Source organism: Xenopus laevis, chromosome 4S, assembly GCF_017654675.1.
Source record: "Xenopus laevis strain J_2021 chromosome 4S, Xenopus_laevis_v10.1, whole genome shotgun sequence".
Classification (NCBI taxonomy): Eukaryota; Metazoa; Chordata; class Amphibia; order Anura; family Pipidae; genus Xenopus; species Xenopus laevis.
The window spans coordinates 68,885,746-68,910,687 of NC_054378.1; the positions used below are offsets into that span (position 1 = coordinate 68,885,746).

Below are 24,942 nucleotides of genomic sequence, written 5' to 3' on the forward strand. Positions count from 1 at the left end.
CTAGAGACGATAATATTATCAATATTTAGACAAAATGTGAACAAGCTCACACAGCTCGATGGCGGGTTGAAGAAAACACTGTGCAAATAATGCCTACAAGGCCAACGTATACACTACTACAGGGGTGGATACGGATTACGTAAAATATATGAATGCTGCTTGAAAAAAGTGACTCCGGTGTTTTTTCTGGAGACGGTAATATTATGGATATTTAGACAGAATGGGAACAAGGTCACACAGCTCGATGGCGGGTTGAAGAAAACAGTGTGCAAATAATGCCTACAAGGCCAACGTATACACTACTACAGCGGTGGATACGGATTACGTAAAATATATGAATGCTGCTTGAAAAAAGTGACTCCGGTGTTTTTTCTGGAGACGGTAATATTATGGATATTTAGACAGAATGGGAACAAGGTCACACAGCTCGATGGCGGGTTGAAGAAAACAGTGTGCAAATAATGCCTACAAGGTCAACGTATACACTACTACAGCGGTGGATACGGATTATGTAAAATATATGAATGCTGCTTGAAAAAAAGTAACTCAAGTGGTTTTTCTAGAGACGATAATATTATCAATATTTAGACAAAATGTGAACAAGGTCACACAGCTCGATGGCGGGTTGAAGAAAACAGTGTGCAAATAATGCCTACAAGGTCAACGTATACACTACTACAGCGGTGGATACGGATTACGTAAAATATATGAATGCTGCTTGAAAAAAAGTAACTCAAGTGGTTTTTCTAGAGACGATAATATTATCAATATTTAGACAAAATGTGAACAAGCTCACACAGCTCGATGGCGGGTTGAAGAAAACACTGTGCAAATAATGCCTACAAGGCCAACGTATACACTACTACAGCGGTGGATACGGATTACGTAAAATATATGAATGCTGCTTGAAAAAAGTGACTCCGGTGTTTTTTCTGGAGACGGTAATATTATGGATATTTAGACAGAATGGGAACAAGGTCACACAGCTCGATGGCGGGTTGAAGAAACAGTGTGCAAATAATGCCTACAAGGCCAACGTATACACTACTACAGCGGTGGATACGGATTACGTAAAATATATTATGGCTGCTTGAAAAAAGTGACTCCGGTGTTTTTTCTGGAGACGGTAATATTATGGATATTTAGACAGAATGTGAACAAGGTCACACAGCTCGATGGCGGGTTGAAGAAAACAGTGTGCAAATAATGCCTACAGGGCAAATAATGCCTAAAAGGTCAACTTATACACTACTACAGCGGTAGTAAAATAAAAAAAAGTAAAATAAAAAAAAAATGAATATTAAAAAAAAAAATTAAAGTTGGTGCTGCTGAACTACTAGGAGCAGCAGATTAGCACACCAGTCCCACTCCCCAACACTGCTAGACTAATAGCACTGGGCTCTTATAGTAGTAGTAGTAGTAGTAGTAGTAGTAAAACAACAAAAAAATAAATAAAAGCAGTCCTTACAAGGACTACTGTTATTGCAGCAGTCAGCAGATGAGATCAGAAGCAGGACAGCTGCCCACTGCAGCTACATACAGAGCACTGCAGTAGAAGGTAGATTACTAGCCAGCAAAGCTACCTAAGCTTAAATGTCCCTCAAACCCCTGCAGACTTCTGTCCCTCCAATAACAGAGCAGTATCAAAACGATTACTAGCCAGCAAACTTTCAACTGTCCCTGAAATCACTAACAGGCAGCAGCTCTCTCCCTACACTATCTCTTCAGCACACACAGGCAGAGTGAAAAAACGCTGCAGGGCTTCGGTTTTTATAGGGAAGGGGAGTGGTCCAGGGGAGAGCTTCCTGATTGGCTGCCATGTACCTGCTGGTCTGGGGTGAGAGGGCAAAAAAAAGCGCCAACAATGGCGAACCCAAAATGGCGAACGTCGCGCGACGTTCGCGAACTTCCGGCGAGCGCGAACACCCGATGTTCGCGCGAACAAGTTCGCCGGCGAACAGTTCGCGACATCTCTAGTAGGGAATATAGAACAGGGCATTTAGGAAAATCCATAGACAAAAAGGACTTCAATTCTTCAGTAATGAAACCGTTAACAAATGACATATTAATGTATAGATCAACTTGTTTCTTAAAAGAAACGACAGGGTCGCCCTTGAGAATTTTATATACCTTATTATCAGAGAGTTGTCGTATGATCTCATTACGATAATCTATGTAATTCAACAACACAATGCCCCCGCCCTTATCAGCGGGCCTAATCACAATTTGTTTGTCCTCTGACAATGTTTTGATTGCCTTTCTTTCAGATTTGGTTAAATTTTTCATACTTTTTTGAGAGCTTTTTTTTTAAAATTTAAATAAATAAATTAAATTTTTTAAAATTCCAGTGTGTGCTGCTAACTATCCATGGACTGTTATATATATATATATGTTACAATTTCGAGTAGGTTAGTGAATTGAGGCAACAGCAGTCAGCAGAATACCTGCTATATTTTTATTGTGCATCACACAACGACTGTTATATATATATATGTTAACACTTATCATATTATTGCCAAGATTATATTCATATACAATTTTTTTATAGAGTCGAGAAATACTCGGGCAGCATTTCAAATCGCAATTTAACTCCAAGCCATTTAGTTTCTCTTATCATGTTATGCAGTGTCATGTTCTTTACTGTTCCTATTCTAATCATCTTGGTAGGTGACTGTAAGTAAACCTTTCATTTAATTTATCATTAATTGGCTGCTCTCATAGTTTCACAATTAAGCCTACTAAAAATGTTTTGAAGCTGTCACTGTGCAAAACTAATAGATGCTTTGGATGAGTTGTTATTAACATGTATTTATATAGTGCCAACATATTGTGTAGCACTGTAGTTGTGGCTTAGATCCAGATAAATAATAACAACTGCTTTTTCCTCCACAGTGGAAGAGCTCATTATAATGTTTGAAAATAAATGTTTGTGCAACACTTCTTGGCATTATACATATATATACACTGCTTGCATTGCACTAGGAAAACCTGAAATATCTCCACAACGGGGAAAGATTAGTGCCTGCTACAGGTATGTGGTCTGTTATCCGGAAAACCCATTATCCCGGAATAAGTGGCGCGCAAGCTGCAGGGGGCCCTGAGGGGGTGCGGATCCTGGCCCAATCACACCCCCTGCTCCCCCGGTAGTTATGTCACTGCGGGGAACTAAAAGATATCTGGTGAACTGCAGATGTGGAGACATGCTACAGCATTAGTGCAATTCATATAGGTACATAATATTTTGTAATAACTGCTATGGCATTTTAATAACATTATCTTTCAGTTTTCTGTGTTTCTTGTCCTTTAAATTAGAATTGAATATTTGTTTTGAAACTGATATTTACTAAACTTTGATAAAATGTGTTTTACCACACAAAGCTTAAAGGAGGAAAATCAATCAATAGATGTTGCGATTACTTATCTGCACGTATTCCACTACACTTTCAGGTCATTTAGAGTAGAGGCAGGCGGAGATTTATATCATGTATATGTCATACTCGCTCCAGTCTCCAGCTGAAGATAGTACAAAAAAAATAGTGGGCTTTTGTTATTTTGTGTTCCAATCATTTTCTGCTGTAAACAAGTATTTTACTCCAAATGAATGAAAATTTCTTCTTAATTCCTCCTCTGTAAATTCCCTCCTATATCTGTATAATGCTATGTGCTTTAATTCTGCTATGTAAATAAACATTTTTTCTAGTCCCATACAGGCAAACTGTGTTTTTTCTTTACCAGAATTTACCCAATTTCAATTCGGTCCCCTGAAAACCTGAAACCACGGGGTTCTACTGTATTGATTTGTGATTTTCTCGGTTTTGTGCTGAAGTCGGAGGAGTATGGGATGGAGATCGAACAGTAGACCAAATCCGTTTGGGATCTGCCCTAGCTGGCACGGGGTCCATTCCTGAGGCCTCAGGAAGTCTGTATAGGCCGAGCGATCTGAGAAAGTTCTTGTTGTCACTAGGATCTTGAAGAATATGTTGTTTGCCTGCTTTGTTGACAATTAAGCGAAATGGGAATCCCCGTCTGTATGGAACATGGTTTTCCCGCAGAACTTGGGTAACTGGTCGCATTTCTCTTCGCCTTTGTAAAGTTGCAGGGGAGAGATCTGTAAATATAGTAAGCTTTGTATTTTGATAGATAACCTCTGGAAGTTGGCAACTTTTTGCCAGTACTGCTTCTTTCGTTTCATAGTAATGGAAACATACCACTACATCACGTGGAGGTTTAGAGTCAGGTGGTTTAGCTGTTAGGGAGCGGTGTGCGCTATCTAGTCGGAAATTTTCTTCTGTCAAGGTAGGGCATAACTGCATGAATAGACCCTTTAAAAAGTGTTGTAAAGCTTGCGGTTCTATCTCTTCTGGAATCCCCCTGAGCCTCAAATTCTGCCTACGTGATCGATTTTCCAGGTCTTCACATTGTGCTTTCAACATGGCTAGCTCTTCTCGCAAGGCCGCATTATCATCTTCAATAAAAGCATAGCGTTGAGTTAAATCATCAGTGACCATTTCTACAGGATTGGTCCACTCTCCCAGATCATCTATGTCTGTTCTCAAGGCCTGGATGGCTGTTGAGACTGCCTTGTTAATGGAATTAGTCAGAGTCTTTTGTAGGCCCAACAGTTGCTCATACAGTTTTTGCGCCGTAACTGGCGTATTAGGATAAATCGATAAATCTGGGGAGGGTGCAGAAGCTGACTGTGACTGACCTGGAGAAGCTGCAGGTTCGTGTCTGCTTAGCGAGGAAGGAGATGAGGGTGAGGTGTATTCTTGTTCCATCTCAGCGCCATCTTGGAATGCCCGGGTCTGTGACGCACATGCAGACTTATGCAGGAACGGAGTCTCCGTGCCGGTCTGTTCCTTCTGCTTACGTTTACACAAGAATAATGAGTGATTCTGGGACCCGAATCTACAGTAGCTGGGTTAGAAAAGCTAATCTTAAGGGCCTGTTGAACCGGAGCTCAGTTCGGGTGCGTCTTGCTCAGATCATGATTGGCCACGCCCCCCCAGTATCCCTTATTTTTATTAGTTTAGCCCGCTTATTTTCCGCCTTAGTGAGATTAAAAAGCAAATAATTTGCTTTGTTACTCAAATTATGGATTTTAGCCTGCGAGTAAGATGCAAAAAAATGACGTCTTACTTTGATCCAAATTTTAAGTTCCTCTAAAATATTCTTATACTTTTGGGCATTTTCAAATGAGGGGTGCTGTTTAAAGCGAAGATAAAGGACACTGTGACTTTTACTTAGCTCAAAAAACTTTTTGTGGACTTTTCTAAAGAAGTGAGACTTAAATGAAGATATCTCCCCCCTAGCCACTGCCTTCCAAGTTTCCCACAATAATGATGGGTCATTAGAGTGTATTTTGTTTTCATCTAAAAACAGATCCCATCTGTTATGTAGCATTTTAATAAAGTCAGGATTTTCTCTAAGTGAGTCAGAAAAAGACCAAGAAACATAGTTTTTAGGGGCAGGAAACTTGAAAACCACAAGAGAAACTGGTGCATGGTCTGAGACATCAATGTTACCTATATTTTTTTCAATAATTCTATTTATCAGATTATTGGAAATTAAAATATAGTCTATTCTTGTTCCTACGTGATGAGCAGATGAAAAAACCCTTTGCTGTATGCTCTAATAATGCCTAAATAAAATAGTCGTATTTGGTAAGTATAATAATGTAATAATGTTTAGTGATAAATGGTGGAATCATCTGCTTGTGACTAGTAAGATGTTCTAGAGGCAGCTGTTCCATGGTTCATTAATAATGTTCTAGTCTTTAAAAAAACAATTGGAGCACATATATGAGATTCTAAACAGAGCAACTGCAGTTGTGTAAAATACCCTTGAGTGCATTTAAAATGAAAAGGGGCATAAGCGCTGATGTGCTAAGACGGCCATGAGAATTAAAGTCTGACTCTGGCTCCTGCATGAAAAAAGAATAAATGAGAGAAATAAAGAGATACAGATGCTTAGGGGAGTTTGTGAAGAGTAACTAGATCATTCCAGAAATTATAGAGTATATGTATTTTATTATATATTGAAAGTTTCTTATTTCAGTATGATGTAACTTAAATTACATTTTTATTTTCTGGATAGCTCCCCTTTTAAGGAATTGTGCAGTATTAAAATAAAAACGGGGTAAATGTTTTCAATATAGTTGGTTAGCCAAAAACATAATATAAAATAAAGGAGTGACTGGATGTCTAAGGGTAAGGACACACGAGGAGATTCAGGGAGATTTTGTCGCCTGGCTACTAATCGCCTCGTATTTTGAGCAACTATCTCTCTGAACTGCCTCAGCGTTTTTCCCCATAGGCTACAATGAAAAGTTGCCTGTGTTAATGCACACACAGCGATGCGTTTTCAATAGTTGCCTGAAATTACCTCACTGAGGCAACTTTGGGCAACTATTGAAAAGGCATCGCTGCGTGTGCATTAGCGCAGGCAACTTTTCATTGTAGCCTATGGGGAAAAACGCTGAGGCAGTTCAGAGAGATAGTTGCTCAAAAGATGAGGCGATTAGTAGCCAGGCGAAAAAATCTCCCTGAATCTCGTGTGTCCTCCTCGTGTGTCCTTACCCTGAGGGTAAGGACACACGAGGAGATTCAGGGAGATTTTGTCGCCTGGCTACTAATCGCCTTGTCTTTTGAGCAACTATCTCCCTGAACTGCCTCAGCGTTTTTCCCCATAGGCTACAATGAAAAGTTACCTGCGTTAATGCACACACGGCGATGCGTTTTCAATAGTTGCCTGAAATTGCCTCACTGAGGCAACTTTGGGCAACTATTGAAAACGCATCACCGTGTGTGCATTAGGGCAGGCAACTTTTCATTGTAACCTATGGGGAAAAACGCTGAGGCAGTTCAGGGAGATAGTTGCTCAAAAGACAAGGAGATTAGTAGCCAGGCGACAAAATCTCCCTGAATCTCCTCGTGTGTCCTTACCCTTAGACCTGTGGCTAGTTTAGCTCAGTGGGTTTGCTTTTTATCCTTAGCATGCAGGTCAGATTCAAAAGCAATTATGTTATGACCCATATCCCCCCCCCATCAAGTGCCTGGTAACCAATCAGTGGAAACCAAGAGAGCTGCAAAGTGTTCTGGCTATTAGGCAGTTCAGGGAGATAGTTGCTCAAAAGACGAGGCGATTAGTAGCCAGGCGACAAAATCTCCCTGAATCTCCTCGTGTGGCCTTAGGGTAGGGACACACTGGGCGATTTGGGGAGATTTAGTCGCCTGGCGACTAATCGCCGCGACTTTCCACGACCAATCTTCCCCGAATGCCTCCCCTCACTCTGCGCCTGGATAAAATGAAAAATCGCCTGCGCTAATCACACGCGGCGATTTGTTTTCCGAAGTCGCCCGAAGTTTCCTCGTGAGGCAACTTCGGGCGATTTCGGAAAACGAATCGCCGTGTGTGATTAGCGCCGGCGACTTTTCATTTTATCCAGGCGCAGAGTGAGGGGAGGCATTCGGGGAGAAAAGTCGCTGCGATTAGTCGCCAGGCGACTAAATCTCCCCAAATCGCCCAGTGTGTCCCTACCCTTACCCTAAAACTGTGAGTGAGCTAGCACATGGGCAGATTCGTGGAGATTTAGTCTCCTGCCGACTAATCGCCTATTCTGCTGGGCGACAGTCTCCCTGAACTGCCTTCCACCTGCTATAATGAGAAAATGCCAGTGCCAATGCACTTGCGACGCTTAGATTTCCGTAGTCGATCGAAGTTTCCTCTTGAGGCAACTATGGGCGACTTTTCTCATTATAGCAGGCGGAAGGCAGTTCGGGGAGATTGTCGCCCCGCAGAAGAGGCAATTAGTCGCCAGGCAACTAATTCTCCCGAATCTGCCCATGTGCTAGCTCCCTGAAAAGCATTCCTGTAATAGTTTTGCTTACTCTATATCAAAACAATAATTATTATTGTTAGGACATATCTGCATATCTATTGTATTTTTTAATTGGCATATTTAGCAATCACAATAAAATGGCTAATTATTAGGAACTCTATTTGGTGAGTAATACCACAAGTCATTTGACTTTATTGCAAAAGCATTTGTTTGCATTCCCAGGATAATAATCAATGTAAGTATGTGGAGGCTTATTTTTAAAGGTTGGATTTTAGTGGTTTTAGAGGTCTTGGAAACCAATTCTAAATTTACAAAGTCTAAAACCATGGTTGTCATTGAGTTTATTAAAAGTTCTGATTATAAAAATTACAAACAGATAAAGCGTGAATGATTCAAAAAAAAAAAATCTGAATACTTTTAAAAAATCTAGTTTTTGTACTGAAACAAATCTGAAAACCTCTAACATTCTGATTGGATTAAAAATGGTCCAATAAGATCAGTGCAGCTCCCACTTACTTCTATAGCACCTCGACAACTTTTACTTGGCAAAGTTTTGCCTTAAAGGTTTTTGTGTTTTTTCACTTAATAAATCTTACATTTTTCGAAACATAGGAAAAAAACACGAAATTCTATTATTAGTTAACGGGTCTCATAGTTGTTCAGCCACAAGCCATGGACTTAGCCATCTACTGTAGATACAGTTTGCATGCATTCCTAAAATTGAGTGTTTACATTGTCCTTACCACTCATATCCCATGATACCTAAAGCAGAGACTGGAAAAATCAGGGTGTTCCCACTAATTTTAATGAAGTAATTAATTAAACGTGCATGGCTGCCAGTGGCACTGGGACACTAGTGTTTATTGATGATGTGACACAGGACAAAAGCACCGAATGAATTCTGAGGTGTTCAGAGACACTGTCTGCTCAAATCCAGCTAAATGCAGTCAAATTGATTGGGAGGCGTTTCATAATACAGATGGACAATGACCCAAAACATACAGCTAAAGCAACCCAGTAGTTTATTAAAGCAAAGAAGTGGAATATTCTTGAATGGCCAAGTCAATCACCTGATCTGAACCCAATAGAGCATGCATTTCACTTGTTGAAGACTAAACTTCGGACAGAAAGGCCCACGAACAAACAGCAACTGAAAGCCGCTGCAGTAAAGGCCTGGCAGAGCATTAAAAAGGAGGAAACCCAGAATCTGGTGATGTCCATGAGTTCAATACTTCAGTCTGTCATTGCCAGCAAAGGGTTTCAACCAAGTATTAGAAATACACATTCTATTTTCAGTTTTTTAATTTGTCCAATTACTTTTGAGCCCCTGAAATGAAGTGATTGTGTTCAAAAGAGGCTTTAGTTCCTCACATTTTTATGCAATCTTTTTGTTCAACCCACTGAATTAAATCTGAGAGTCTGCAGTTCAACTGCATCTGAGTTGTTTTATTTAAAATTCATTGTGGTAATGTACAGAACCAAAATCAGAAAAAAGTTGTCTCTGTCCAAAGATTTATGGGTCTAACTGTACATGAGTAATGAATCAGGGGCACTTTCATGAGTAATCACCTATGCGGGGGGAAGCAGGAAGGAGGGACTATGTAGGTTAGTGTGTAGAGGTTTTTTATTATTGGGAGGGTTTTGTTCTCCTTTAAAAGCACACCAAATTTGGGAAGGATTAGCTTGTAACAGTATATTAAAGGGTTGTTCACCTTTCAACATTTTTGAGTAGATGCTCCCTCCTTGTAACAGTGAACAGCCCATGTCATTAATTTATCCTGGCTTTTAAAAGTAAAGCATTTTTAAGATATCTTCCTTTGTATTCCTGAAAAATGTTTTTAGTGGAATGGGTTGTTCATTGTCAGACTTTTGTCCAAAGGTGAAAATACTTATATGCCATTTATAATTATTTGTTAAATAATTTTATTAGCAGGCTACAGTATGACATTATCTTCATGCTAGTGGAATGTGCTGCAGCTTCTAGTTTGTTTTATGAAAATGTTAACTGATAATTTTGGAAACTGTGTTTTGCTGATGCTATAATACATATATACTGTATACTCAAAATAAAAATCAACAGTTTTAATTTAAACTCGTGCACGATTTTTGAAACCACAAGCACACTTTCTCTAAAACCACAAATGTCATGACATTTATTAAAAGATGTCCAATAAGATCAGGCCAGCTCCTGTTGAATTCTATAGGACCTCAAATACTTTTACTTGGCAAAGTTTTGCATTAGAAGTTTTACATTTGATGAATCTCAAATTCTTAGGGTTTTTAAGAAATATAGGAAAACCACAAGTTTTTTGAGATTTGTGGGAAAAATCCAATGTTAGTAAATAGACCCCACAGTATGCCTCTTTTCGGTGCGATCCAACGCGCTGCGACAAAACTAGCGATGCACCAAATCCACTATTTGGGATTCGGCCGAATCCCCGAATCTTTCATGAAAGATTCAGCCGAATACCGAACCGAACCCTAATTTGCATATGTAAATAAGGGTTAGGAAAGGAAAAAGTGGAAAAAAATCCGTCTTTTGTGACAAAAAGTCATGTGATTTTCCGCCCCTAATTTACATATGCAAATTAGGATTCGGTTCAGCCAGGCACAAGGATTCGACCGAATCCTGCTGAAAAAGGCCGAATCCTGAACTGAATCCTGGATTCGGTGCATCCCTAGACAGAACGCATGCAATGGAAATAAGGTAAGAGGTAGAAATGTCGGATGAAGTCGGAACAAAAAGCTAGAAGGGTAAGGTCACGGACAGGGAGAGCAGAAGAACAACGACCCGCAAACTGTGTGTGGAAGTCAGCCTGAACCGCCCGGGTTTTGGGCCAGTCTGTCCTTCAACATCTCCACTGACCTCTATGAATAATATTGTTTTTTTTTTTTTTTTGTTACTATGTGGCCCACGAACTTGTATTATAGTTACTAATTTACATTCACAAGCATAAAATGTAATAGCACAATGAGGAAAGAATGTCCATGGAAACCATTAAATAAATCCATAAATTCAGTCAAATTACTGAAATATATTACATTTTAATGAAATGTAAATGTATAAACCGCTTTGTATATTAAGAGAGTCCGTTCAACACACAGGCACTAATGTATTTTATATATAGGTATTTACACAATTCCCATAACTTAGTATAACATTAAAGAATCCAAATTCTATCATTTGGTATGGACTTTTACTATACAACTTTTTATATCTGGGTGACAGGTCCACTTTAAGAAATACATGACAGACACAGTCAAAGATTGGACATAGCCAGGCCAAAATAAATACAAAGCTTGTTTTATACTTTTTTTGTTCAGCAAATAACCTAACCCTGCTGTATATTTTTAAAATGGCACTGGAAAAGCTACACTTTTTTTACCCCCCATTTGGAAGTGGATTTTTTATATGGAAATTTGGCTTGTTTACACTGAAAGCTCTCTATAGCATATGTATAACACTGTGGCAATGCAAAGGGATACTGCAAATCTTTTTTTTTTTACTGATTACTTATCTTTATTCTATTTAGAGTTAATTTAACTAATTTACTGTACAGATACCTAGGGGCACATTTACTATTGGTCGAATATCGAGGGTTAAGCCTCGATATTTGACCCTCGAAGTTAAATCCTTCTACTTCGAATATCGAAGTCGAAGGATTTAGCGCAATTCATTCGATCGAATAAATAATCGTTCAATCGAACGATTAAATCCTTCGAATCGAACGATTCAAAGGATTTTAATCCATCGATAGAACAATTTTCCTTCAATCAGAAATTGGTTAGAAAGCCTATTGGTGCTCGGTAGGTTTTAGTTGGCGAAGTAGGTGGTTGAAGTTTTTTTTAAAGAGACAGTACTGACTATCGAATGGTCAAGTAGTGGAACGATTTTTACTTTGAATCGTTCGATTCAAAGTCGTAGTCGAAGGTCGAAGTAGCCAATTCGATGGTTGAAGTAGCCAAAAAAAAACTTTGAAATTCGATATATTTTTTATTCTAATCCTTCACTCGAGCTAAGTAAATGTGCCCCCTCATGTTACCTGAAATGTATCAGGCCAGAGTCAAAACCAATCGGTAACGGTAACATTGTACAAAGTCAGGATCAAGAAGAGTGATCAAACAGACAAAGGTCGGTTCAGGTAGCAATACAGCAAGCTATATAGCAGCTTTGGAGCATAATAAATCTCATAGAATTCCAAAAAAAATCATATTTTCCCCTTTAAAAACACAACCTGAAAAATGTGAGGTTTAATAAATAGGCCCCTTAATATATATATTTTTTCAAATATGCAAGCGAGTCTTTTGTACAGTACATGGAACCTTGAAGGAAAACGATACCCGCCCCCAAAAAACAATGCAGGCATCTATAAAATATACAGTATAAACTAGCTCATATGTAAAACTCTGTTTCATATAAATAAACCATTTTCATAATAATATACTTTTTAGTAGTATGTGCCATTTTAAAAACTAAGGGCTGCCCCCCTGGGATCATACCATTCAAGGTGCACACAAACAAACCATACATGTTAGGTCACATGAGCCAATTAACTGACAAAGTTCTATCTTTTGCTCCCACACTTCTTTCTGTTACAGTTAGAGCTGCAGTATTTCTGGTCAGGTGTAATGCACGCTCACCTTTGGGTCCTCACGCCCATCTTCTAGGTTTGTTGCACAATCCACTGTGCATGCCTGGACATGTTATGGCATGCCTGCATCATGATCTCACATCAGGTTCATGCGGCACTCAGCAGCCACAGTGCATGAGCAATACACTGAGGGGCAAATTCACTAACCGGCGAAAATTCGCCAGCGCTGGCTTCACGCACATCGCAACACTTCGCCAGGAGTAAATTCATCTGGACAATGCTAATTCACAAAGATCCAAAGTTGCAAACAGGGTAACAAACGCTGGCGAAGTTTCGCTAGCGGAAAAAAGCCAGCAGTTCAAAGTTGAACGTGCAGTTAAAGTACAATGGTCGTATATGCTGCAGCAAATACATTACACTACACAAGGCCAGGGAACCTTAATAAAATTATATAGAGGTGTTACATTGCCCTACACGTGCCCACAGTATAGTTTATGTGCCATATGTTATCAAATGTAGAGGGGGAAGGAGGGTACAAAAAAAATTTTTTTCATCTTTTTCAGCCTATCACCCTGTAAAAAGGAAAAGACGCCAGTGTTTTTTTGGGAACTCCTATCTACTCTATTGCACTTTGCCTGGTCTGGAGTGGTGAAGGCAAGTCTGGCGATAGAGGTAACAGTCAGTAAAATCAAAAACTAAGTGAATTTGCGTAGTAACGCTCTTTCGCCAGAGCGAAAATTCAACTACTGTTAAGAGCGCGAAGTTGCGCCAGAGTCTATCTCCTTGGTGAAATTACGCCAGAGACCATTAGTAAATCGGCAAAGTGTTGAAATGCCACTTCGCCCTTTAGTAAATTTCCCCCTATAAAAGAAGCCAGAATCCCCAGAACTTTCCAAAGTAATCTCTCTTGCCTTTTTCCTGTGTTACAAATAGGGTTGCCACCTTTTCTGGAAAAAAATATCGCCTTTCTATATATTTATCTTTTTTTCCCTATTGATAACATTGGGATCAGCCATCATTTTTACCAGCCAGGTGGCAACCCTATTTACAAAGTAATTTGCTGCACTGATTATTTGGCTTTGGACTTACCTGCCTTTTGGACTATTCTCTTGCCTTATCATTGCTGTACCTCTGGCTAAATACTGTGTTTACTTGGATTTGACCTCGGCCTGACTTTGATTTCTGCCTCACAAATTGGCTCTACACTTCAATTAAAGCTACAGTCCATTATTTTGTGTTCCAATCCCATGGCTTTACGGCACTTCTGCCATTTCATACTGGTGTCGTTCTGTAATAACTTCCAGAGTGGGCGTTACAGGAAAGGCCTCTTTCCTTGGACTCTAGTTCCAGTCAGGTACGTGTTTGACATCAGGTGATCTCTGAGGCAGGACAAAGAATGTCATAAAATGGGGGTCAATGGAAAAGGTTTTAAATGCCAATATTTACTTAAAGAGATACTGACACCTGAAATTAAACTTTTTTTTACATCTATTATATTGGCTTTGCAAGCTACTTCTAACTTTGCCATAAAGTATTTGCATGATGCTTTTACATTACCTGTCTGATCTCCCATGTTCCTGTATGAGGGGGCTGCCATAATTGTGCAGCAGGAGTCCGTTAGCATTAGAAACTTTAACTGACAGGCTGAGATGGGACGGTCAGGTTGGTAAAGTCAGTGTCAGAGAGTCAGGCTTAGGAACTTCAACTAACAAAAACATTTACAAAAATAAAACCTCTCAGCAAAAAATGATCCACATGACCTATAGGTAACATTTAATGTACATTCATATGCTAAAATTCATTTTTTAGTGTCAGTATCACTTTAAATATATATTCAGATTTAATAAGATTATTTAATATGCCACTTAATTTGATATAAACATTCTGCAGCAATTTTTGTTTTCAGAACTTTTATTAGTAAATAAAGAGGATTCTTTCTTTTTTTTTTGCCAAACAGTGAGAAAAAGTCGAGTTTTAGTAAATAACCCCCTCAATTTAAAAGATGGAAAGAGCCAGAAGAGGCAAATAATTACAAATAAATGAAGACAATTAAATTAAACATTTCTAATTGATGATTCTACAAAGCATAACTGAATAGTGAACCACCCATAGAAGAGTACCACCCACACCATTTAAACCTCTTGGTAAGAGATAATGATGTCATTTATTACACGGGTCCATTATTGATTATTATGATACACGAGCTTCAGTCATTCATTATATGAGACAAAAAGACACGTGGAAGCAGCGCATATAAGGATATAATGGGTGAGTGAGGTATACCTGTATCAAGCTAACGTTAGGAACAAATTCACCGGCTAAATAACCCTGGCATTAAAAAATGAAATGTTAAAAAAAAAGCCACAGTGACGCCTCACAACATTTTCTCGCCACGCCAAACGCTACCAATTTGCCGGGTCACATGGTGCATTTCTCATGACCCTAACGACGATCCGTACACTCCAAAGCGTTTGGTACGTTCGAATATTGCCCGCCCCACGTGCCAGCTTGATCTACCCAATGAGAAACCAGTTCTCTGGGCGTGCGGCCTTGCAGAACGTTGTTGTCGTGGTTACGTATACCGCCTAGCGTCCAATCAGCGGTCGGCGCGGCCTTCGTTTAAAGAGACGATCCTAGTAGTGAGCGACCGTTACTAGTAGGCAGCGATTCTTTCACTGGTTGAGAGGTTCAGAGACAGACTGAGACGCCGGCCTTGGGTGAGTGCGGAAGTCTCGTGCAAGTGAGCACTGGGATTTGTGTTTTGTACATTATTTTGTACGTTATTCCGATCCTTAGAGCCGCGTTATCCGGCGAGAATAAAGTAAGGTTGCCAGGGGTACGGTACGCGTCGGGGTGAAGACTATTACTGCGCATGTCCCATTATATTTAAATATATAACATACATGTATCGTATCCAATATGTTTTCAGCTGAGACCAATGTTTGTCACAGACGTTTGATTACATCCCAGTCATCACTTTGATTTCACTTCTTTAAAGTCCTCGCAACTGCTCATATTGATAATGCCTGGTGTGACCACTCGCTATGTTGTGTTTAACCTTTTTTTAAACTTACCCCCTTGTAGTATTCTAGTGACTGGGATTCAAAATAGGCCCCGGCATTTCAAGTACACAGAGGCCTAAGCAGCCCCCACTTAATAGTGAGTGTCTATGGCATTTTACAGCAGCCCCTGTGGCATTTGCCAGAACCCACAGATTACCAGTCTGGGCCTGCTACAATGTAATAAAAATAAATCCTAGTTTCTATGTGAAAATGTTCCTATACCATTAGGGCTGCCACCTGGCCAGTATTTTACAGGACTGGTTGGAAAAAAATGATGGTTGATCCCAATGTTATTAATAGGGAGAAAAGATAAATTCCATAGGAAGGCCAATATTTTTTTCCAGAAAAGGTGGCAACCCTATATACCATATGCCTATGACGATTCTCATTTATCCAGATCGATATATAGATAAATACTAAAGGACTAGTAACATCAAAATGTATTCTATACCCCTCTAACAATGCATCTACCCTGTACAATATTTCTTATTTTAGTTCTCTAAAAAGGCGACGGGGCGACTTCAGTTGTGCCAGACACCTATGTGCGAGCTCCACAGCAGCTCCTGACCACCTCCTCAAACTGGAAGCTGCAGCTTTAGAAAGGATTTACTCTCCCCTTGTGTTTTAACACACAAGATTTATTGCTGTATGTGCTGTGAGCAGCAAAGGCAGCACCCAGGTCGGCCATAAATCCACAGTCAGGCTGCTGAGCATTCCTTCACCTGCTCCCAGCACTAAACTCGCAGCACAGCAATATGGAAGGAATAATGCCAAATTTGTACTCTTCCCACAGAACATAATTTTCAGAAATGTTTAAGAAACTGCTTACAAGGGGAGAGAGAATGCTTTCTAAAGCTTTAGCAACTGGCTTCTGGTTTGAGGAGGTGATGTCGGGAGCATGCACATAGGTGTCTGGCACAACTGAAGTCGCCCTATCGCTTTTTAGAGAACAGGAGAATTTTTTTTTTTTTTTTATGGTAACTGTAAATAAAGCACTTGAAATACGAAACATTGTGCAGGATAGATGTATTGTTAGAGAGCTATAGAATATATTTTATATTTAATGTTGTGTTACTGGTCCTTTAAGGCAAAGGCAACTGGACATTTATGAGTATAATTCGCACCAATAGGAATAAAAACTCGCATCTCACAATGTAATAATGTTCCTTAAACTGTTATTGCATTGCAAATTTGGATTGCACACTTTTAAGAAGTGCTTGAAGGTGTCGAAATCATTTGGACCAAACATAGCAACTCTTTCAGTAAGAAGTTTTATTACATAAACTGCACAGTGGCGCAAACTAAAATTTGTAAACTTTCTTCCACTATCAGAAGAGGTCGTTAAATAGTTTCTAGGTTCGCAAAAGCTTTATTAAATTTGCACAAAGGCATAGCTTTTTGCATTGCGAATATTTTTTTATTACATTCCCCCGCCTTTAGAGTTTTTCGTAAACGTTTCACCACTCGTCCGAGTGGTTTCTTTAGTTCAACCCAAGCGGTAGGGAATTCCCTGGCATTTAAACCCTTGATGCTAGTATAGTCAGACAACCAATCACAATGGAACTTCAGTAAGGTGTTGGCTGAAACCCAGATGTGTGATCCAGTCACAATGGTATCATTTTCATTGAGGCAGGTATTAATCTTTCACTGTACATTACTGGAAGAGTGACATCCTAACCCCAAAAGCTTCACAACAATTCAAAGCAGCACAAAAGCATATGAAGACCAATGTGGTCTATGCTGTCCAGTGTAGTGAGGAGTGCTCCAATCTATACAATGGGGAGACAAAACAACCGCTGAAAAAAACATCCCTGAACAGAGGAGGGGCCTATGACGCTGTTTGTAATAAACCTACAATGCTACTTTGACATGCTTATCCCGACGGCTTTACAGCAATTCACACTTCCAGTCATGTTCAGTAAAGGATTAACACCTGCCTCAATGAGAATTATGCTGCCATTGTGAGGGCGGTGATTTGCCTTCCCTGAACAAAATTCTTAAAGATCATAGAGGGATCCTCTACTGTTTTCAAAGTATACTAAAATGAGGGTGTAGGAGAGTGATCAGGTGGGTAAATTTTAGGTCCAGAGTCTTGGTACTGCACTACTTCATATTCTAAAATAGAGAACTTCTATTATCTGTAACATTTTGGAAATGTTTGCTGTTTCAGATTTCTGCACTCATGGCACAGTTTGCTTTTGAAACGGATATTAATAGTATCTTAAAGCTGGATACACCCATCACAAATGCCCCTCTAGCAAGATGGCAGCGGAAAGCAAAGGAGGGTAACTGCTCATTGAATACTTCAGCAAATACAAGTACTATGTCTCCAATGAAAACATCAAACCGATCCCACAGTTCCAGCAAAACTCCATCAAAAACACCAGGTATGGAAATGGTTTGATGAGCACTTTGTACTGGTACTATAACTGCCTAAATATATATATATATTTTTTTTTTTTTTAAGGCAGGAACTATTACAAAATTGAAAAGTTAAGCTTCAGCACACTGAAATAAGTTTTCTAAATGTAATCAATTAAAAATTCCTGTTCAGTTTTCTGAAATCAAGTTTATCTTCACTCTCTGCATATGTCTCTTCATGCAGGAGTTGGTTGTCTGATAGTCATTGGTGGTTAGATCCAATATATCTTGGTGTCTCTCCTTTTGCCTAGATGTATTGGAGTTCACTCTTATTAAAATCACCAGAAATCCTGTCTCTACATGCAAGATTTGTGTAAAAGGCAGTTATTTTGTTTCTTACTGGAATCCCTTGTGAGCTCATACATCTGTTATGAAATGAAGCCCCCCCCCCCCATAAGATATAATTGATCTAGCTGCCAATGAATATCAACTGCTGCATGAAGTCGGAATGAAGAGAAACAGATGCTGAGTGGGATAGTGAAGATAAACTTGATTATTTCAGAAATAATGTAGAAAATGTAATTGATTGTATTAAGAGTTTGTTTCGGTATTCTAAAGCTTATATTAAATTTTCATTTTTGAGAGAGCCCCCCCCCCCAATATTGAATTTGAGTGTCACAGACCCTGATAAGCTGTTTCATAGTAAACGCGTTCATTTGCAGCACAGATTTGGTTTGTTGAAAATCAATTTGTTCATGGTTTTTATGAAACCTTGTCCAAACCAATGAAGTAAAGTAGTCGAGGTAGCCCATTCGATGGTCGAAGTAGCCAAAAAAAACATTCAAAGTTTTTTTTTTTTTTTTTGTTCTATTCATTCACTCAAGCTAAGTAAATGGGCCCCTTAATGTCGATTTAAGATTTTGCAAATAATTTTGTCGTGTGTATTTTTCAAAACAACTTTTCTCAAATTCTTGCTGGTTCAGGAATGACCTTTTATATGTAGTGAATTATTTGTAGTGTAATTTAGGCACAAAATACATCATAATCATGACACTGGATTCTGAAGGCACACTAACGGTTGAATCATTTTTTTTGCTTACTGAAGCGTTTTGTCATTATCCCCTTTCCCATGAGCACACTGTTCGGGTAAATACCTTTTTGAAGGCAACTGCAAGGATTTTGCAAAATCGGTCTCCCCATGTGCCATTGCCTTAATTGAAACTGCTGCAATAACTTGCTGTGCATCACCTGACCTAGCAGCCATAATCCTAGTGTTGGCATATAATGTGCTTGGATTAAACAAGTTCTTCCGCAGGTGTGATACTTTGTGATTCTAATAAAAAATGTCTGTTACACCAGGAAAATCTGGGCAAAAAATGCAAGGTACGCCTTCCAGAGCTGGAGGTGATCGTTTCATTCCCAATCGCAGTGCCATGCAGATGGATGTTGCTAGCTTTCTTCTTTCTAAAGAGAATGAGCCAACAGACACTTCACCCACAAAAAAGGTATGTCTTATTTATAACAGATCAGATCATAGGTTACTATATAGAACTATAAATAAAAAGAAATGTATGTATGAGATAGCTGCAACTATAGCAAGTGATCTGAACACAAAAGAATAAAGTAGTAAAACTTTTCATATGATTGGAAAATCATATTCTACGTTTGAGGTTTTTTTTTTTTTGTTTAAACTTCATCTTTCCTTGTATGATTCCTTTCCATTTTATTACAGGAGCAGCAAAAAGCATGGGCGATGAATCTCAATGGCTTTGATATGGAAGAGGCAAAAATCTTACGACTTGGTGGTAGACCTCAAAATGCTCCTGAAGGTTGGTTGAAGATAACATTGAGTAAGATATAACCGGTACATGTACTGGTGTTGGGCCCCAGTGTCGATAGTATCTGAAGCACTCCAAAGATGTCTCTGTAAAGAGCTCAACAACAACAATTATTTAGAAAAAATGTTTTGAAAGTCTTAATCTCCCCCCCCCCCCCCCCCAATAAAGACAGGTCAGAGTATAGAAAGGGACAGAAAAACACTGCTTTCAATAGCAATACATATACTGTACAAAGAACTTAAAAACCATAGATAATGTGTAATGAATGTTTATTGTTGTATAGTTGCTTAGAATTTTTTTTTTTAATATTCCTTTTACCAGATATGAGTGATTTGTAGGTTCCAGTCCCCCAACACTCTTCACTCTACAGTGTTTCAGTAGTATTAACTTGTGAATTTTTTTTATTTTACATAAAAACCAGTAGTCCAAAAATGTTCCCTGTATAGCCACTTGTGGGTTCTAATTTCGATATGGCAATGTTATCCATATGCTTGCTGAAAGTCTTCTGCGCATGCCTCTCTCTCCTGCCAACCCATGCCACTGTAATTTTGCACACATGGTACAATTAAACTCGAGCATCATTGCTTCCGAAGTGGTCATCCTAATTAAATCCAAGAGAAGCCATGAGGGTCAGGGTCACTGACACAAGTAATACATTAAATTCTAAACTTTATTTGCATGCACTAGCCTTTCAGTGTTTGTGTCAAGAGTTTTAGATGGAAGTGTTGTGCTCCAGGTGTTGGAATTCCATGGTAGAATAAGTCATTCATGCTCTGTTTTTTTTTTTTTTTTTTTTTTTTTTTCTCCAGGCTATCAGAATAACTTGAAAGTGCTGTACAGCCAAAAAAACACCCCTGGTTCCAGTAAGAAAACTGGCAGATATATACCTTCCATGCCAGACAGAGTCCTCGATGCTCCGGATATCCGGAACGACTACTGTGAGTTGTAGAATCTTACTACTCCCTGCTGCTATTTTGGTTTAGTTGCTATGGTTAAGTAAAGGCTTTTCTTTATTTTAGACCTGAACCTGATTGACTGGAGCTCTCAGAATGCCCTTGCTGTTGCTTTAAATGACTCTGTTTACCTTTGGAATTATGCAACTGGAGACATAATACTCTTGCTACAGATGGAGAACTCGGAAGAATATATATCATCTGTGTCATGGATCAAAGAAGGCCATTTCCTTGCTGTGGGGACAAGTAATTCAGAAGTGCAGGTAAGACTAGACCTTGTCAAGACTTAATTATGTGTTTGTTTATAGTAGAGATTAAATAACTATTCTCTCCTTCAGCTATGGGATGTTCAGCAGCAAAAACGTCTTCGTAATATGATCAGTCATTCGTCGCGTGTTGGAGCTTTGAGTTGGAATAACCATATTCTTTCCAGGTACAACAGATTCTAAAATCTGCTTACACTTGTCAGTTTACAACCCTATTTTCAAAAAAGTTGTGACACTGTAAAATGTGACTAGTATGATCACTTAAAGGAGAAGGAAAGCTACAGAAGCAGTTTATTGTCAATAGATTAGCCACAATAGTGCAAGCAATAAAACTTATTTATTCTGTAGAATTCTTCTCCATATCATAGTAAACGGCGGTAGAAGCTTTGTTTAGGATAGCAGCTGCCATATTAGTTTGGTGTGACATCACTTCCTGCCTAAGTCTTGCCCTGCTCACTCATAGCTCTGGGCTCAGATTACAGCAGGGAGAGTAGCAAACGGGGCATTCTCAAGTCCAGCCCATGAGGATTATGCTGAAAACCGGAAGTCTGATACAGAAGCCCATGTGTACACAATAAAAGGAAAGAAATGCTGTTTCTTTTGACAAAGGACTCGGAGCAGCATTACTTTGAGGATTTACTGGTGTATAAATAAAGCTTCTAACTTTTGTTACATCTGAAATGGAATTCTAGCTACTGGTTTTAATAGTCACCTTAAATGTCAGTCTTTCAGGCTGTCTAGATTGTTCCAAATGTTTTTCATCCCTGTCCACAGGATGTAATGCATTTGTAAACTAAATATTTTTTTTTTTTTTTTTTTTTTTCACCAAGTGGTTCTCGAACCGGTCATATCCATCACCATGATGTCAGAGTAGCCCAGCATCATGTATCTACCCTAACGGGTCATACACAGGAAGTTTGTGGCCTTAAATGGTCTCCAGATGGCCGCTATCTTGCCAGTGGAGCAAATGACAACTTGGTGAATGTATGGCCTTGTGTTCAAGGAGATTCAGGGGAGTTTTCACCAGTGCAAACATTCACACAACATCAAGGAGCTGTTAAGGTAAGTACAAAGCAACTTCTGTCACTGTACATGGATCGATCTGTCCTGGGTGTGTACTGTTAAAGGGGTGGCTCACCTTTAGTTATGTCGACCCTAGCTACCAGGTTGCAGAAATAGAAAATGATGAGCTGTTTATTAAAAGGCTAAATAGCTCCAACACCACAAATAAACAAATTGCAAATGTTTTCTCGATATCCTTCTCTACATCCTTTCAAAAAATGCTCGGTGGTGAACTACCCCTTTAATAATGGTGATGGTTACTAGATGAGCTTCATAAATTGGAATTATGTCTATAGGAAATAACCTTGGTTCTTTTTTTATCCTGCCCCTTCCTTTCCCCAGACAATGTGCTACCACTTGTGTGCCTGCTGATTTTTATTAATCCTTTTAAAGGATCTCCGGGCTTCCTTTTTTGCTACCCACTCCAATGGGTTTTAAACTTGCAGTCCTCTACAATAGCAACAACGCTTTCTGTTTAATATGTTGAAGCTAGTGATATGACTTGCAGAATAAAGTTTATAACTTGGTCGAAGTGGTTTGAATAAATAACCCACTATGAGTTGTATTAGATCTGCTCAAGTGATATGAGGCAGCGCAGAGACAATCACAAAATGGTGGTTTAAGGCAAGAGATATAAAAGGGCAATATTAACTAAAAATCTTACCAAACTGCAATATATATTTAATATGTCAGTCTTTATCAAATTATCTGTTGCTTAAGTATTTTGGGGGTATAGTTTTCTCCTTTAATGTGATACGATGGAAAACTCAAGTCACTGTTTAACTTCCAACATGGACCAAATAAAAAAATTAAAAAAATAAGTAAATAAATGATTAAAATTATTTGCAGTTGATCTGTGAGTGCCTGGCTCTACTTCCTTCTCTCTGGTCTGATCTATTTTTAGTTGAAGTCTTTAGTATTACTATCCTATTAACCTGTACAGGTTGATTTTTAGGTATGTAAGTAAGAATGTAGACTTCTCTTTTCAGGCTGTGGCATGGTGTCCATGGCAATCCAATGTGCTAGCAACTGGTGGGGGAACAAGCGACCGACACATTCGAATCTGGAATGTTTGCTCTGGAACCTGCTTAAATTCTGTTGATACCCATTCTCAGGTAAAGACCTGTCTCCGACACCCACCTTATTACCCTAAATGTGCAGTTTGTCCTAGATGTGTTTTTTTTTTTTTTGTGTGTTTCAATCTGTTTCTGTTCCTCGTTTTGTAGGTGTGTTCTATACTATGGTCTGCCAATTACAAAGAATTGATATCTGGTCATGGGTTTGCACAGAACCAGCTTGTACTATGGAAATATCCGACTATGACCAGAGTGTCAGAACTTAAAGGTAGATTTATAGATTATGGCATCTTTCAAGCCCATATTGTTGCGGGGGAGTTGGTGAAACCAAACTTAAACTTATTTTTTTTTTTTTTTTTCTTCTTAGGTCACACTGCTCGAGTCCTTAATCTAGCGATGAGCCCAGATGGCTGCACAGTGGCTTCTGCTGCTGCTGATGAAACGCTGCGATTGTGGAAGTGCTTTGAGGTGGATCCAGTGACTAAGAAAGAAAAGGAAAAGTCGCGTAGCAGCAAGAGCATCATTCACCAAAGCATCCGATAAACAGACTTTGCTTTTGTTTTTATACTCGTGCATAATGTATTTTTTTTATGTATATATATTCTGAAATAAAGTCTTAAAAGATGTATAATTTACACTATTTGATACAGGAGAAAGAAGATGAAATGTGAGCATATGTCTAACTGTGAGGCATGTGGTTTGTGAGATGTCTAACCCATTGCCACTTCTGCACATATACTGGTGTAGGTAACTGCTTGTACCCAGACCACTGTAGTTATTAATCTATCATTTGTGTTTAGTCTTCCTGGCTTTTTTTTTTTTTTTAAGAGGCATAGTAACACTGCAATGGAATGACCGTTAACCTGTATAACTGTAATTTGTGCCTCTGTATACTTAACAGATTAAGCCTAGTGGAGTGTTCAGTGTAGTGTCGATGTTGTACTTTCTACACCTTTAGTGCAGTAGTGGTAATAACAGGCAATATTCACTTGTTTCCAAAATGCATGTGTTGTATGGGTATAATGAGTTTCATGTCCACCCTCACTAATGTTTAAGGCTGTGGTTCAACCATTGTAATAAAACTGTAAATTATATTCTGGCAGGTACTATAAAATTCCACATTTTTATTTTGCACTAAGTGTTAAAGGGACTGAGGAAAGGGATGCACTAATCCCAGCAACCTACTTTTAATGAACAAAACTGATTACACGTTTTCTGCTACGGTTTTGGTAGAACAGCATTTAAAAGTAAATTGAATCTCTCACACTATTGATTTGTTTGCAGTTTAAATGATCATAGGTATTGTGTAGTTTGTGACTTTTGCATTGTGCATCATGATTTGAGGCATAAATCATCCATTGTTGGGCTAGACAGTATATAGGCTAAACTGCATTTAGGCAGTTGTAATTTTTCTTTCATACTAACAGTAAAATGGCAGGATATGCAGCTGTAGATAATGCTTTGAAAGTCACCCTAGTCAGAAAAATGTGCTAAAAAATGTAATATACATATTATGTACATATTCAAAGAATACAGTAATGTTTGTCTTAAATTTGCAGTTTTTTTTACTAGGCCACAGACCAGATTCTTGTAAAGAATATATTTTCTTTTATTACACACTCTCCCAATAACAAGCAGCTTCAACACCAACACTAAGGGGCCCATTTACTTAGCTCGAGTGAAAGAATAGAAGAAAAATTGAGTTGTTTTTTTTGGCTACTTTTTTTTTTTGCTACTTTGACATTCAACTACGACTTTGAATCGAATGATTTGAACTAAAAATCGTTTGAGCATTCGATAGTCTAAGTACTGTCTCTTTAAGAAAAAAACTTCGACCCCCTAGTTCGCCACCTAAAAGCTACCAAAGTCAATGTTAGCCTATGGGGAAGGTC

The 24,942-nt window shown here is 38.8% G+C and overlaps 1 protein-coding gene across 1 annotated transcript; it reads left to right on the forward strand.

The window, feature by feature from the left end:
- Positions 1–15,101: 15,101 nt before the first annotated feature.
- On the forward strand, positions 15,102–24,144 carry cdc20.S (cell division cycle 20 S homeolog). Its single transcript, NM_001085974.1, is given in 11 exon segments — positions 15,102–15,149; positions 17,665–17,881; positions 19,215–19,360; positions 19,588–19,684; positions 20,503–20,631; positions 20,713–20,909; positions 20,985–21,079; positions 21,743–21,974; positions 22,964–23,089; positions 23,201–23,318; positions 23,418–24,144. Coding segments are annotated over 10 exon segments (1,521 nt in total). The 5' UTR covers positions 15,102–15,149; positions 17,665–17,676; the 3' UTR covers positions 23,594–24,144.
- Positions 24,145–24,942: the final 798 nt, after the last annotated feature.